General features: G+C 26.9%; 1 protein-coding gene across 1 annotated transcript; it reads left to right on the forward strand.

Moving 5' to 3' along the window:
* Positions 1-2,772: 2,772 nt before the first annotated feature.
* Positions 2,773-3,209, forward strand: Phum_PHUM549700 (uncharacterized protein; the record flags this gene model as incomplete). The annotated part of the gene is made up of 2 exons (XM_002431773.1): positions 2,773-2,875; positions 3,145-3,209. 2 exons carry the CDS (start codon positions 2,773-2,775, stop codon positions 3,207-3,209), a joined length of 168 nt encoding a protein of 55 aa, XP_002431818.1.
* Positions 3,210-15,485: the final 12,276 nt, after the last annotated feature.

Below are 15,485 nucleotides of genomic sequence, written 5' to 3' on the forward strand. Positions count from 1 at the left end.
TTTAACTTAAGTAAACTAAAGTAAATAATAATAATAATAATAATAATAATAATAAAAGAACCTGGCTGGCGCACAGGTTTTTCCTTATGCACAATAACAACAACAACAACGAGAAAAAGTTTTTTCGCTTGCTTCATTTAATTTAAATCATAATAAAAACCTACTCGCTCATGTTTACCTTATGTAAAACTGTGAGTTATTTAAAAAGAAAATTTATCGTAAAAAAACGTTTCCAATAACCGAGAAGTCGTAGTCATCGTCATCATCATCATCATCATCTCTTTTTCTTGAAAAGCAGGTACGAAGCCTAAATCTGGACCCATACATACATACATACCTGGAGGTATTTTAGATTCTGGCAGTGTATCTTTGACCAACAACAACGCTTCAGGCTATTTTCTATTATCAGTGAAATTTTTTTTTTTTTTTTATGTGTGTGTGTGAGTGTGTGTACCTGTGTATGTGTATTTGGTGTATGTGTTAAAAAAAAAAAAAAAAAACGTTTTGTGATATCATAAGTGAAAATACGATTTTTTTTTCTCATAATACTTTCTCATAATAATAATAATAATAATAAACTTTTCCGGAACTTTTTCATTTATAATTTTGTTGTTGTTGTTGTTGTGTAATTTCCGTTCGATTTAAAAAATTTCTTTTTTTTTTATTTATTTTTACGAGTAACGGTTGCCATATTTTTCGGTGCCATTTTTTTTTTTTTTTTGTTTTCGGTTTATTTTATACCAAAATCGTTTTTAAATAATTTTTCGTAAGACAACGATCACGTCCTTGAACTTGCCATAAAGTATTTTTAATGTTTTTAAATATTTTCGCGGGGGGAAAATAATAATAATAATAATAATAATAATAATAATAATTTTTTAACGTTCGATTACGTCGTTTTTACGTAATTTTTTTATATAATAATTTTTATTATTATTATCATCCGACGCGTTCGAATTAAAATAATAATAATAATAATATTAGTCGTTGTTGTTGTTGTTGTTCTTACTACTACCAATAATAATAATAATTTTAAGTAAGTAAAAAAAAAAAATTCCATAGATTTCCATTTAAGAATTTTTTTTTTTTTTTTTTTTTTTGGAAATTTAAAAAAATTTTTGAACACTTACCATTTTTATTTTCGTGTTGTGTGTTGGTGGCGATACGATCAGGTACTTTAAAGTATTATTATTATTATTATTATTATCAACAAAATTTCAAGAGAGAAATTTTACGGATATACCTGAAAAAAAAAAAATTAAAAAATTAAAAATAAAATAACGGTCAATCACAATAGTGTTGATGGTAATGGTGGTGGTTACACAATAGAAATCTAAAAATAGAAATTTTTTCCTTTTTGTGCGTGTGCGTGTGCGTGCGTGCGTTCTCGAAAATTCTCAAAATGTTTTTTTTTTTTTTTTTTACCCATCATTATTGATTTTATCGATCGTGAAAATTATTTAAAAATAATAATAATAATAATAATAATAATAATAATAATAATATTTTAACCAACTGCGTAAAACATTTAAAATAAAAAATTTTTCGGGATTAATTATTATTATTTTCCGTCGGTTATTATTATTTAAATTTTTTTTTTTTTTTTTTTACTCTCCCTTTAAACTTTAAATACACTCGAAATATTTTTATTTATTTATTTATTTAATAACATGATAAATCACGAATGAATTATTTAAAAATTTTTTTCTAACGGTATCGAAAACATTTTTTAAAAAAAACCTACAACGTTTAACTAGTTTGTTCATGATTTCTTTTTTTCTTTCTTCTCAACGCTTAAATTTATAATAATTATTATTATTATTATTAAAAATAATTTTTTTCGTAAGGATTCGATTCGTAACGGGAGAATTACTAATAATAATAATAATAATTCGATATTAATAACACGTCGGAAGAAGGTTTAAAAAAAAAAATTTATATATGTACGTTACGTGCGTACGCACGCACTTAAGAATTATCGTCCTTCCGTTAAACGAAAGCAAAAAAAAAAAGAAATTAAAATTCAATTAAGTAGTCGATAGATCGATCGATCGATCCATCGATCCATCGATCAATGTGGTTGTACGAACAACATAAAAAAAAAAAAATAAAAAACTGTCACATTAAAAGCAATCTAACAAGTTTTTATTAGTCTTTGCGTATTGAATATTAATATTGATGAGATAGCAGACGAAATAATTGGCAGATATTAAATAATAATAATAATAATACATAAGAAAATCGGTTGGAATTTTCCACGTTAAAAAAATTTTAATGGGAATAATAAAAAAAAAAAAAAAATCGAATGATTGCTCTCATTAACTTTTGTTTAAAAAAATTACATCTTGGCACCACCACCACCGTCACCACCATCACCATCACCATCGCGACCACCACCGTCACCATCGTCACCATCACCACGAATTTTATCGACACAATTTTTTTTATTTTTTTCTTTTCGAAATAAGAATGCGTTAAGAAGAAGTGCAAAGGTGGAATTAGGAGCGGTTTTTAATTTCCATACCACAATTTTTTCTATTTTTTTTTTTTTTTAATAGTATTTTAACAACAATTGTAGTCGGTTGTTGTTGTGAATCTCTATCGGGTTGTTAACCTTTTCAACGATTAATAAATAAATAAATTTTTTTTTATTGATTTCATTAAGGAACGAGGGGAAAAACAGAAAACGAAAAAAAAGAAAAATTCGCGGTAAATGTTTTTGTTTAATGAAAAAAAAATATCATTTCCGGATACGAGGGGTTTATTAATAAAATGGACGAAGAATCCGCCATGTCGCCGTTAGACGATTGTCCGGAAAGTTCCGAATCGAATCAATCTTGCGACAAACAAATGATCGATATAATTAATTCCCATCGTCAAAACAATCACAACAATCCTTCCATAAATGGTAATAAAATAAAAAAAAATTTTTTATAAAGATTTCGATCGTACGATAAATGATTTTGAAAAAATGATCGCCATTTTAAAAAATCGCACAACCCACCCCCCTACCCCCCCTCTCTCTCTCTCTCTCATTGTGCAATCATCATTATTTATTATAATTTTTACGAACCGTAATTAAATACAGTTATAAAAAAAAAAAAAAACAAACACCCTCCATTAAACAAATTTTTTTTTCTTCAGGTACGACAACAACAAACCAAAGACGTGAAAACATTTTAAAAACAATTCGATCGGAAAACTCGTAATCATTGATAATTTTTTTTTTTTTTAATCTGCTTCCGTTTTAAAAACCTACTCGAATAATAATTTACAAACAAGTTCATTCTAAATAAACTATAAATTAAAAAAAAAAAAAAAAGGTTTTACAAGAATTTCAAATCAAGTCGTTTGAGGTTGGTTGTTTGGTATATAAGCAAGCGTACACCCGTACAGGTTCTATGACCCCTTCCGCTCTACATTTTCTCAAAATGTCATGCCAAAACAAGTAGAAAAAAAAAAAAAAAAACAAATTCAAAATGTTCTCTTTTTTTTTTTTTTGATTTTTATCTGAAAATTAATTGACACTCGAATACCTCATCATGCGTGCACGCATATACATGCGTATGCTCTCTTACGCTTGCGAGGCGTGTCTTTAAGATAGCAAGTCAAAAAAAAATCGGGTATGGAAAATACATACGTGGTAGCCAAACAAAACGAAAGGAAATAACGAGAGAGAGAGAGAGAGAGAGAGAATAGCAGAAGACTCATCATAATAACAAAAACAAAAAGTGCGACCATTTCAAAATCATTTATCGTACTCGACTCATAATTTAAATAATTATCAAATTTAAAATTTTATTCAGATGTAAGAATATTAAACGTTAAAATGACCGGAGACGGTGGCAATCGTAGTAATAATAATAATAATAATAATAATAACATAGATGACGATTTATTAAATTCATCATCATCACCGAATAGACAATTAATGCATCAAGATTCGTCACCTAACGATGGTCTCATTAGTAATAATAATAATAACAATAATAGTAGTAATAACAACAACAACAATAATAATAATACTAGCACGAATAATAATAATAATAATAATAAGAGAAAAATCGAATTGGAAAACGATATTGATACGGATGGTAGTGCTTTGAGTCCGAGAAAACATATAAATACCGGAAATAATAATAATAATCAAGTTGCATTTGTTCTCATGGATCAAGATGAACTTCAAACGAGCGATGATAACGAGGTAAGATTTTTAAATCTACCAAAAAATATCCTAGAGTAGTAATCCAATTCTCACGTGTCATTAACTACCGGAAAATTCAATCGTTTAACACTAATAATAATAATAATAGCAGCGAGAACGATGATGATGATGATGACGATTGGATTCAATTTAAAATTTTGAGAAAAATTTCGAGTGTTGAAGTATTGCAATTATCATACATTTCATTTACTTATTCTAAGTTTTACGAAACAAACAAACAAACAACGACAAACGGAAAATCGTCTGGTTGTTTCCAATTTAAAATATTTTTAGCATAATTAACCGGAAAAAAAGAAAATAATTAAAAGATTTAAACGCTCTCTCTCTCGAACCTTTCGTAACGGTTTTTTTTAAAAATATTATTATTGTCATCGTTTTTTTTTTTCTTGTTTGTTGTTGTTGTTGTTGTTTTGTGTAGTTTGTATATAAACGAAGAAATAATAAAACAATTACGTTTTATTATTATTACGTTTTACGGTTTAATTTTATAATAATATTAATTTTTTTTTTTTAATTTTATTTTCATTCATCGTACGTGACGAAAATGATTTCGCCTAATGCCACGAAAGTGATCGTAACGTTAGTAAAAAAAAAAAAAAAAACGCGCGAAAATTTTTTTTTTCACCGGTAAAATTCAAATTAAATAAACAAACAAAAAATAATAATGAATAATTAAGAATGAATGAATGAATGAATGATTGGAAAAACGTTTCGATTGGGTGACGTTGTATAAAAAAAAAAACAAAATTATTTATTCTCGCAAAATTTTCTAGAAAAAAGTTTCAAAGGCATTTTGGTAATTGTTTGTTTCGAATCGTCGTAAAACGGAAACGACAAATTTTTTTAATGTTAAGAAAGGTGTGACCCACGAGAAAACGTTACGTCAGTCACGTTTTCGATCGAAAGATCGAAAGCGTAGCAAAATATTTTTTTAAAAAAAAAATTCATTCTCGCAAATTCTTCGAAAAATTTTTTCGAAAAAAAAAAAAAAAAAACTTTTTTCAAGGTCAAATTACGTAAAAACCCGCGCGAGCGCAAAAAAACAAAAAAAAATTTTATTCGTTCGACTCGTTGAAATTTTCCAACGGGTCAAATGTCAAATTTATATATTTGCCTCCGCCATATTTATTCCTTCTTATTCATTCAACTTTTGATGACGTGTAATATCATTCCTTAACATTCATTCGCGGTCTTTCATCCCTCTCATCGAAAGAGAAAATTTTTTTTCGAATCGTTTTGTTAATGAGATTTCCCTTCCCACCCCCCGAGGGCAACGTTACGATAAAAAAAAAAAAACGAAAGAAGGTGTTAAACCCCCGAAGGAAACTAGGATATACCCGACGACGTGGCTATTATTTTTGCTACCGTGCGAGCCAAGTCACGAAGCTCATCGCACGGTTGCTGTCGAAGGCACGCCCGAGGCAACGTAACAACAACAACAACAAACAACAACAACAACAATCAAAACCTTCATTCATTATAACTTAATATAAATAAATAAATATATATATTAATTTTCATTTCAAATAATAATAATAATAATAATAATTTATTTATAAGCTCGCTTATTTATTCGAAAGTTTCGTTCGTCGTACGCAATCAAACATTTTCGTTTGTACCTGACAAATTTTTTTAATTGTGGTGGGATCCCCAAAAAGGCAAAGGATCCCACCAAAACAAGAAATCGAGTCAAAAAATCCATTTTTTTTATATTCTTTCAATCATCCAAATTTAGCGACGGTTCAAATCAATTTTCGTCATTAAAAAAAAAAATATTTCGAAAAATAATTATTAACGCAAAAACAAAATCGATATTTTTTATATCGAAATTTTTTTATTTCGATCTATCGAACACGAAAAAAAATCGATTTCTATAAATTTTAATTCGCGGTATGTCGTCTGTCATTTTAAATCACAATTATACCGACTTGAAAAATCAAACAATGGAACCTGGAATTTTTTTTTAAAACAAAACAGCTTCATCATTAACAACAAACCTTTTTCGCATATCATTTTTATACATTTTTCCGCCATTGTTTTCTTTCCTTTTAAAAAAAAAGGTTTAATTAGGCTTTCGATGAGTTTTGTAAATCAAAAAAAAATTTTTTTTTTTCATTGTAACCTCTCTCCGACATTACATTCTCATGTTTAACGATATATAAAATTATTTAATTTTTTTTTTTTTATGTTGGTAGTACGCACGTGCGAGCACACGTAATTTCGCATACAAAAAAAAAAAAATTCGACTTCATTAATATAAATTCATAAGAGAAAAAAATTGATGCGAGATAGTCAGAGGTAGACAATGAAAAGAAATTTTTTTTTTCTATCTATCTAGTGACCAATTACGGAGATGATAAGTTTCTTTCTCTCTCTCTCATTCTCCCGCCCGCCCCCCCACTCTCTTTACCCTTTTCATTTATTTCTTACACACGATGATTAATGCGTAAAATCAATGTGGCTTCTTTACCCTTTTAGGTTATACCCGAAAATGAGGTTTTGATATATATCTTCGGTTGGTCGGTCGGTCGGAAGATATTTTAACTAATATAATTATTAGGCGCCTTTGCAAAGGTACAAAAAAAAAAAAAGTATAAATGATGTTATCAAAGTTATTTCACGCGTCATCATCATCATCATCATCGTCATCTTTTCTTTTAATTTTTTAAGGTAAAATGACACGAGGATTTACATACTCTTCGTACGCGAATGTACCATCGAGGAAAAAAAAATCCACGCACGCATACGCAAAACGGAACTCGTAAAAAAAAAAATTATGTCGCACATAAAATGAGAGAGAGAGAGAGAGAGAGGGGGGGGCGGGTTAATTAGTTGAAAAGAGAGAGAGAGAAAAGAACTTTCTTGTGTTTTCGGACCGATAATCCATAAATTAAAAAAAAAAAAGTTATAAAATACGGTAGTAGTAGTAGAAGTAACTGTGCATTTTCATTTTATTCTCTTTTTTTTTTGATTATGTTTCACAAAGATAGACGCGGTGATAATAATAATAATAATAATACCGAAATAAATGATAAACAGCAGACGAAAAGACACGAGAAACAGAGAAGAAGAAAAAAATGTTAAAGATTTAAAATTATCGTCATTTCACACGCACGCCAACCGGGTTAAACTTGAACTTGACAAGAATAATTTTTGTTTGTACGCGAATATGACCGCTTAGTATTGTGTACATCAATATATTAAACTAGTCTCTTAGTTACACGATTTTGACGTGTCTTTAGATGTTTTTCGGTAAGAAAGAGAGAGAGGGAGACCACCTATAGTAAAAAATCTCACTTCCATCATAAATAATACAGCCTCGAGTGTTTTTGTCCAAAAAAAAATTTAATTCTCACACCGTCGCTTGAATTTTAAACGACAAAAAAAAAGGAAAAAAAAAAAAATTATTTTAACCTGAACCAGTTGTTGTTGTTGTTTGTTGTTGTCTAAATATTTAAAATTAATTAGTAACCAAAAAAAAATACATATATTTATTAAAATAAATTTTTATGTGTTTAAATCGAACCCAACAACGAAAAAAAAACTTTTTTTTTATGGCTACTACCACTTCCGGGAAAATTCATTTACTTATTATTATTATTATTTATCCCGCGTTTTTTATTAATTTAAATACGTGATAATTTTTTCGAACAATTTAAAACAACCAAAGTTTGAATAGGAATTCGACAAACAATACAAACGATAAAAATTTCAAAAACAAACGAGTTTCAGTTGACGCACATGTGAAACTTTTCGATTCGTTTTCGAGATTTACGAAGAGAGAGAGAGAGAGAGAGAGAGAGAAAGCCGATTTAAATGTTATTGCAAAATTATATTTAATTAAGGTCCAATCAAGGTTAGATTCCATTTAAGGTACGACCGAACGTCGGAACTTTTTTTTTTTATTTAAAAAAAAAAAACTCGATTTCGAACGACTCGCGCACGAACGCACGCACGTATACGAGAATAGAAAAATGGCCGAAAATTTTTTGAATTTGAATTCGAAAAAAAAATGAAAACCGTTAAAAAAAAAAAAAATTCGAAATGAAAACATCAACGATTTCATTACGTAATAATAATACTACTCCTATTTAAAATACATTTAAAAAAAAAAATTAACATATATTACAAATAAAAATTTTAATTTCTTACATAATACTTGATTCATCAAATGAAAGAGAAAAAAAAAGAAAAATTTTTGTGTTTTCACGTATTATTGGCCGAGTCACGTGACTTAAAAAAATAACTCGAAAAAGATGATTTAAAAAAAAAAAAAAAAAAAAAAAAAGTTGTAAAGCGTTTTTCTTTCTCTCTTTCTCTCTCTTTTACTTATATTAATAATGTTATTATCATCATCGTTAAAAAAAAAAAAAAAAAAGCAGACGACGCGTTTAGTAAATTTGTTTTTTTATTTATGTGCGAATATGCACACAACTTGTTGTTTGTAGTAGTATCAATTTTATGGATTTTTACGACCGAATACACTGTTTATGTTACGTTTTGTTTGTCCGGTTGTTTGTCTCGGACAATATTATGTTTTTTTATAAACATCTCGATTCGGTGACAATTAACTAACCTGGGTTCAGTTTTATTTATTTGTTTGTTTGTTCGTTTGTTTGTTTGTTACGGAACGTTTAAAAAATAATTTTAACGTATAAGGTGCGTACTGAAACGATTTTTAATTGGATTTTAGCCGACGTTAAATTTATAATAATCTTTTCGATAGTTTTGGAAACAAACAAAGTCTTATTAGCCGTACAACAACAAACAAACAAACAAACAATAACACAACAAAACGCTACCACGTTCGTAAATAAGACAAAAATTCACACGGGAGAATCGAATTACTCGCGAAATTAATTACGGGCTCCCCCCTTCCCCCCGAACAAAAATTATTATTATTATTATATCATACATCGTCGTAAATAAACAAACATATTTTAACAAAAAAACAAAAACAAATTTTTGTTGTTTAAAACGACGACAACAACAACACGAAATATTTTTTTTTTAACCGAAAGACTCCTAATTTAAAAAAATTTATTTTTACAAAAAAAAAAAAAAAAAAAAAAAAGAGAAAAATCCCATTTTATATTATTTACAAGTATTATAAACCCTCGGATTTATTTACGATGTCAATATAAAATGATAATAATAATAATAATAAAGGCGTTAGATGACTGAGCGATTTGCTTGACCAACATAAAAAAGTTATGGCTTCGAGGTAATAATAATAACAGGAAAAAAAAAAAAAAAAAAAAAAATAGGATACATCGCTCAAGGCATACCTGTTGGGGTCTACCTGGTCAGAACAACTATCCGTACCTACATCTTAAACGTTAGTTTGATAACGACACATGTGAACTTTTTTTAAAAATAAAATTTCAATTATTCATTCATTTCCATTACAAAAAAAAAAAAAAAAAAAAAAATTAATTAATTAATTAAATTTCGCAGATTTTATACTTATAAATATTATTAATTAATAAATGTAAATATCACTTAATAAATTTATATTTATTAACGCAAAATGCGTTACGCACGATACGATAATCGCGAAGCCCCGTTTTAAAAAAAATTTAAATTTTGGCCTATAATAAATAAATAAATAAATGAGAAAAAGTTTGTAAAATCCTTTTTATATAAAAAACCTTAATCGAATGTTTTCTCTCTCTCTCTCTCTCTCTCTCTCTCTCTCTCTCTCTCTCTCTCTCTCTCTCTTTCTCTCTCATTCACATGTAAATCCCTCATGCGTTATCATAATTCGTATATATAAAAATGGATTTATTAATTACTTGCAATTTTTTGTTATACCTGCGAGCCTTGCTCAGGGGCTAAAACCGTCCGTTCGTTTAAAACAACACAACGGATTCAAATTCTTATTACACGACTCCATATCTTCATTTATTATTATTATTATTATCATTATCACGGGGTGTCACTATATATGTGCGTGTGTGCGTGTGCGTAACATTCGACACCCACGATCGTAAATATTTTATAAGAAAGATTACGTGTCGAAAGAAATAAGTACTTAAAGATACAAACGATGCATAAAATTTCTTCTCTCTCTCTTTCTTTCTCTTTAACTTTTTGTTATTTTACACACTCTTACTCCATCTTTATTCTTTATTCGTCATTTTCCCTCTCTATCAAATCGTTTCGTGAATTTTTTTTTTTTTTGCATTCACATCCATTAAAAAAAACCTTCTGGAAAAATTTGTCGTTGTTGTTTGTTACACTCTCGAATTGATAAATTGAAAATTTATTTTAATTTTGATTGTTTACAATAAAAAAAGTGTATATAATCCTTCTCGCACGAGTTCGAAACGTGACTTTTAAAAATAATAATAATAATAATAATGATAATAATAATAAATGATGTAAAATTTTTATTAAGAAATTTTCGCGAAAAAATTTTAAAATTTTTATTTTTTTAATATATCAAACGGTTGGCATCATTTTTTATTAATTATCATTGAATTGTTGGCAATCTTGTTATCAAAAATTTGCTACCGTTAATTGTATGACGTTTATCGACGACTACGTCACAATAAAATTACTCATTATTATTATTATTATTATTATTACACGTTAGAAAAAATAAGTATTTGAATTTTATCCGGTGTAAAAATTAATGTTAGTGTGTCGCACATACGAAAGAATGACAAGAAAAAAATAAAAACGCGACAATCAATCGACTTTTGGTTGTTTGTTTAAAACATAAAAAAAAAAAAAAAAAATTTCAAAAGGTTGTAGACACGACAAACAACAACAACAAAAATATCTTTCATAAAATTTATTCACGCTCTTCTTATTGAATACAATAAAAAAAAAAAAATGCGTATGCGTTCATATTTAAAAATAATTTTTTTTTTTTTTTTTTTGCAAGTAATGCCAAATTTATTAACATTCACCATTAAAAAAAAAAAAATACACCTGACTCGTTTATATCATTATATAACCTTTTTTCCCGTTTTTCAAAAAATTAGTGAGTGAGTGAGTGAGAGAGAGAGAGAGAGAGAGAGAGAGAGAGAGAGAGACAGAGACAGAGATAGAGAAAGAAAACAGGTAGCATTTAAAAAAACTTACCAATTTTTTCCCTCCAAATGCGACGCGAAATTCGTAAGGTCGAAACAAAATTTGCTTTTACGTACGACATAAATCCACCATTTTACCGCGGTAAAAGCAACTCTATAAAAATAAATAAATAAAAACAATTAAAAATAAATTAAATTAAATGCGAAACAACCGCAACAACGACAACAACAAACGCAAATTATTATTTTTATTTACTTATTTAATTTACATTAATTAAATTTTTTTTTTTTTCTTGTCATTTTTCCCGTCAAATATTATTATTATTATTATTTTAATAATAATTTTTTTTCCGGCTATTAACCTAATAAAAAAAAATAATAATAATAATAATTTTTTTTTTAGCAGACGATATTTCGTTATGTAAATAAATACGTACGATAATTTTAATTTAAAAAAAAAAAACGCGTGCGTTAATCATACACACGCACAACCATAAAACAATTTCAATTTTTTTTTAAAATTAATTAATTAATTTTTTTTATTTTAATAACGTATACATAATAAATGAAAATGTCGTCAGATGATGATGATAATAATCATAATAATACTGGAAACATTTTTAATTATTTAAAATGATGAAAGAAAGAAAGATAGAAAGAAAATTTTTTTTTTTTTTTCGAAAGTATGACTAAAGGGTTTTATTATTAAACGTATTTAAATGGTTGAGCGTACCTGAAATTCTTGATAAATAATTTAGAGAAAACCTAGTTTGAATTTTTTTTTTTTTTTTTTAAATTACAACTAATGATATATTTGGCATAAAATAAAAAAAAATTTTTTTTTTGTGAGAGAGACAGACCGAGAGACAGAGAGAGAAAGAGAGATCTTACTAAAAATTACAAAACATTTCCAACGAATTAAATACATAGACATATTATTAATTATATTTATTAATTTTTACCGTCTGTTTTCTCTCTCTCTCTCTCTCTTTCTCTTTCTCTTTCTCTCTTAAACGCACGCGTTATTTAAAATTAAATCATTGCGTAAAAACTATTTTAAAAAAAAAACCTAATTTAAATCGTATCGAAATGTGTTATTTATTTATTATTCATATCATGTGTCATGGAGTTTCGTGTGTGTGTGTGTGTGTGTGCGTGTCATTAAATATTCGGGGATATCTTTATATAAGGACCAATCCGAACCTGATTACAAAATTACAAAATATTCATTCTTATGTACAATCTACGTACCTATACTACGATTATACACATATAATTACACCTGGTTTTATTAACACGCACCTTAATAGATAAAGAAAAAAGGAGAGAATTTTTTTTTTTTTTGTACCTTAATACAGATTCCGAATGTTATTATTATTATTATTATTATTATTATTATTACTTTTAATAAACAAAGGAAAAAAAAAGGAAAAATTCTCAAGTAATTCGATACAAATGGGTCAAAAATATAAATTGAAGAAAATTTTCATTAAAAGTATAGAATGATAATGGCGATGATAATTTTACATTAAAAACCTTTCGATTATTTTTCATTACGCACGTACTTTCGCGTATACGCACAAGCACACGCACACAAAGCAATAATAATAATAATAATTTTTTAATACCTTTAAAAAAAAAATTTAATTCGTCGTATCCATTATATAAATATTTTTTTGATTTTTAATAAAAGGTTTTTCTTTTTTTTATATGTATCTCGAACGTAAAATTGATTGTACGCACATTTACGCACGGATGCACGCACAACGCTAATATAACCCTACCCGAAGGGGTTGGTGGTGGTGGCGGTGGTAAAATGCGGTTTTTTATAAATTTGATTTTCTAATAACAACCTGAACGGTTGTGATGATGATGGCGGTCTACCGTTCGTGGCACACCGCAAATCATATTTACATAGTTTTTCCACGACAAACAAACGCAACAACCCAGCGTCATCATTATTATTATTATCATTATTATTAACAAGTTCGTTTTTTGTCGAAAAATTTACAAATTCCAATAATAATAATAATAATGATAAACTATTATTATACACTCGTATAGAATAATTAACACGGATCCCTTTTTTTTTTTTTTTTTTTTTTTTTGTAATTATCGCAATCAAATTAAATTTTATCGATCGATATCGATATCAATATTTTAACAATCGATACTTATAATTAAATTATAAACGTAACGAAATCACAAACCCGACCCCCCCAAAAAAAAAAAAAATTATTTCATTTCATTTTTTCCCGTTAATTTATTTTAGCCCTATAATTATCATTAATATTATCATTATTATTATCATTATTATTATTATTACTTTAATTATAAAAATATAATTTAAAATTTATGTAAATTTATATCTTTTTAAAAAAAATTTTTCCAAATTGTTTTAATCCAATTTATTAAAGTTTAAAAATTATTTATAGTTAAGTTGTGATTTTCAGTATACGCGCGTGTTACGAATTTATTTACAACATTAATAATAATTTTATTATCATTATTATCATTATCATTATTAACAAATTATTAATTAAATTGAGTAAACAAAATCGTCCCGAGGGGATTTTTATAAAAAAAAAAAAAAAAATTAAAAAAAAACAAAAATTGTGTTACGCGGTGACATTTATGATAAGGTTAAATAAATAATTAAAATTTAAGTTAAACATTTGTATACGAATATAAATAAATAAATAAAAAATAATTTAAATTCTATTAATGGCGGCGATACGTCATCATAAAACGCATATTTACGCACGAATAAATATATATATATGAATACGCGTAAAATAGTAGTAACAAAAGTCTAGCCGTCGTGATAATTATCATTATCATTTAAATTTACTACCACGTCGAAATCTCTCCTTCTCTCTCCTCTCTCTCTCTCTCTCTTTCGGTCTATTACATTTTAAATATTCCATCTGCTTGAACGGGGGGGTTGGTGCGGTGTGTGCGTGCGTGCGTGCGTAAATATTTTCGCGTTTACGTTATTTTTTTTTTTTTTTCGTATATTTTTTACTCTGACATTTTTTATTAACTGGCCCTTAAGCTCCATCCGACCGGTTTACTACAAACAAAAATATTAACGCCGCCCCCCCCCCCCCTTTATTTATATTTATATCGTTTACCGTTTTTTTTTTTTTTTTTTTTCTCTCTCTCGAACGGGTAGTCGATTTATTTCAATATTTTAATTATTACAAACGATACCCGGTTATTAAAAATCGTTTTTTTTTTTCTCTTTTTTCTTTTGCGGCAATTGTCATCATCATTGGCCATATTTATTTATTTCAAAATTTCACCTTGCCCCCCTTTTTTTTTTTTTTTATTTTTACGAAATTAATTTTCTATTTTTTTTTTTTTTTTTTTTTTTTTTTTTTTTTTAAATATTTACACCTCGCGACGCGACGATTCCATAATAGTTTGAAAAATATATTATCATTATCATTATTATTATTATCATCATCATCATTATTATTATTATTATTAGCGCTACTTTGATAAAAGAATGCCGTCTAATTTATTTTAAAATAAAATTTAAATATTTATACATATATAAATCTATAAAAAAGAAAATTGTTAACACGTTGAAAAGTTTTAATAAATTATTATTATTAATCATTTATATTATTATTATTATTATTATTATTATTATTATTATTATTATTATTATTATTATTATTATTTCGTTTCTTTTTAAACGTAAAGTTAATAACGAATGAATGAATGAATGAATGATTGTGTGCGTGCGTCGCGTTTTCGACCCAAATTTAATTTTTAATAATGGATTTTAATAAATTGTAACGATTTTTTTGTTTCCGTCGTGGTTTTAGACGCGGTTTTACACGTTTAAATTATTATTAACACGATTAAAATCATAACAAAAGACTCTCTTTCGATTATTTATATACAACGAAGTAATCGTAAAATAATATTAATATAAAGCAGAAGAAAAAAAAATGATTGCGTAAATAAATAAATAAATAATGTTATGGAAAAAATAAAAAAATTGTTGTTATCGTGTTATCACTCGTATAATGATATCGATAAATATTTATTATGTACTGTAAGTAAAAATAAAATAATACGTGGTAATTAAGTTGTATTAAAAACGATGATTTTTTCTTTTTACCACCTTTTTTTTTTTCTTTTTTTTTAAAAGTAATATTAATGACCGAGACGAGTAATTTTTTTGGTGGAAAGGTTTTTAAACATAA

Source organism: Pediculus humanus, genomic scaffold (assembly GCF_000006295.1).
Source record: "Pediculus humanus corporis 1103172108294 genomic scaffold, whole genome shotgun sequence".
Classification (NCBI taxonomy): Eukaryota; Metazoa; Arthropoda; class Insecta; order Psocodea; family Pediculidae; genus Pediculus; species Pediculus humanus.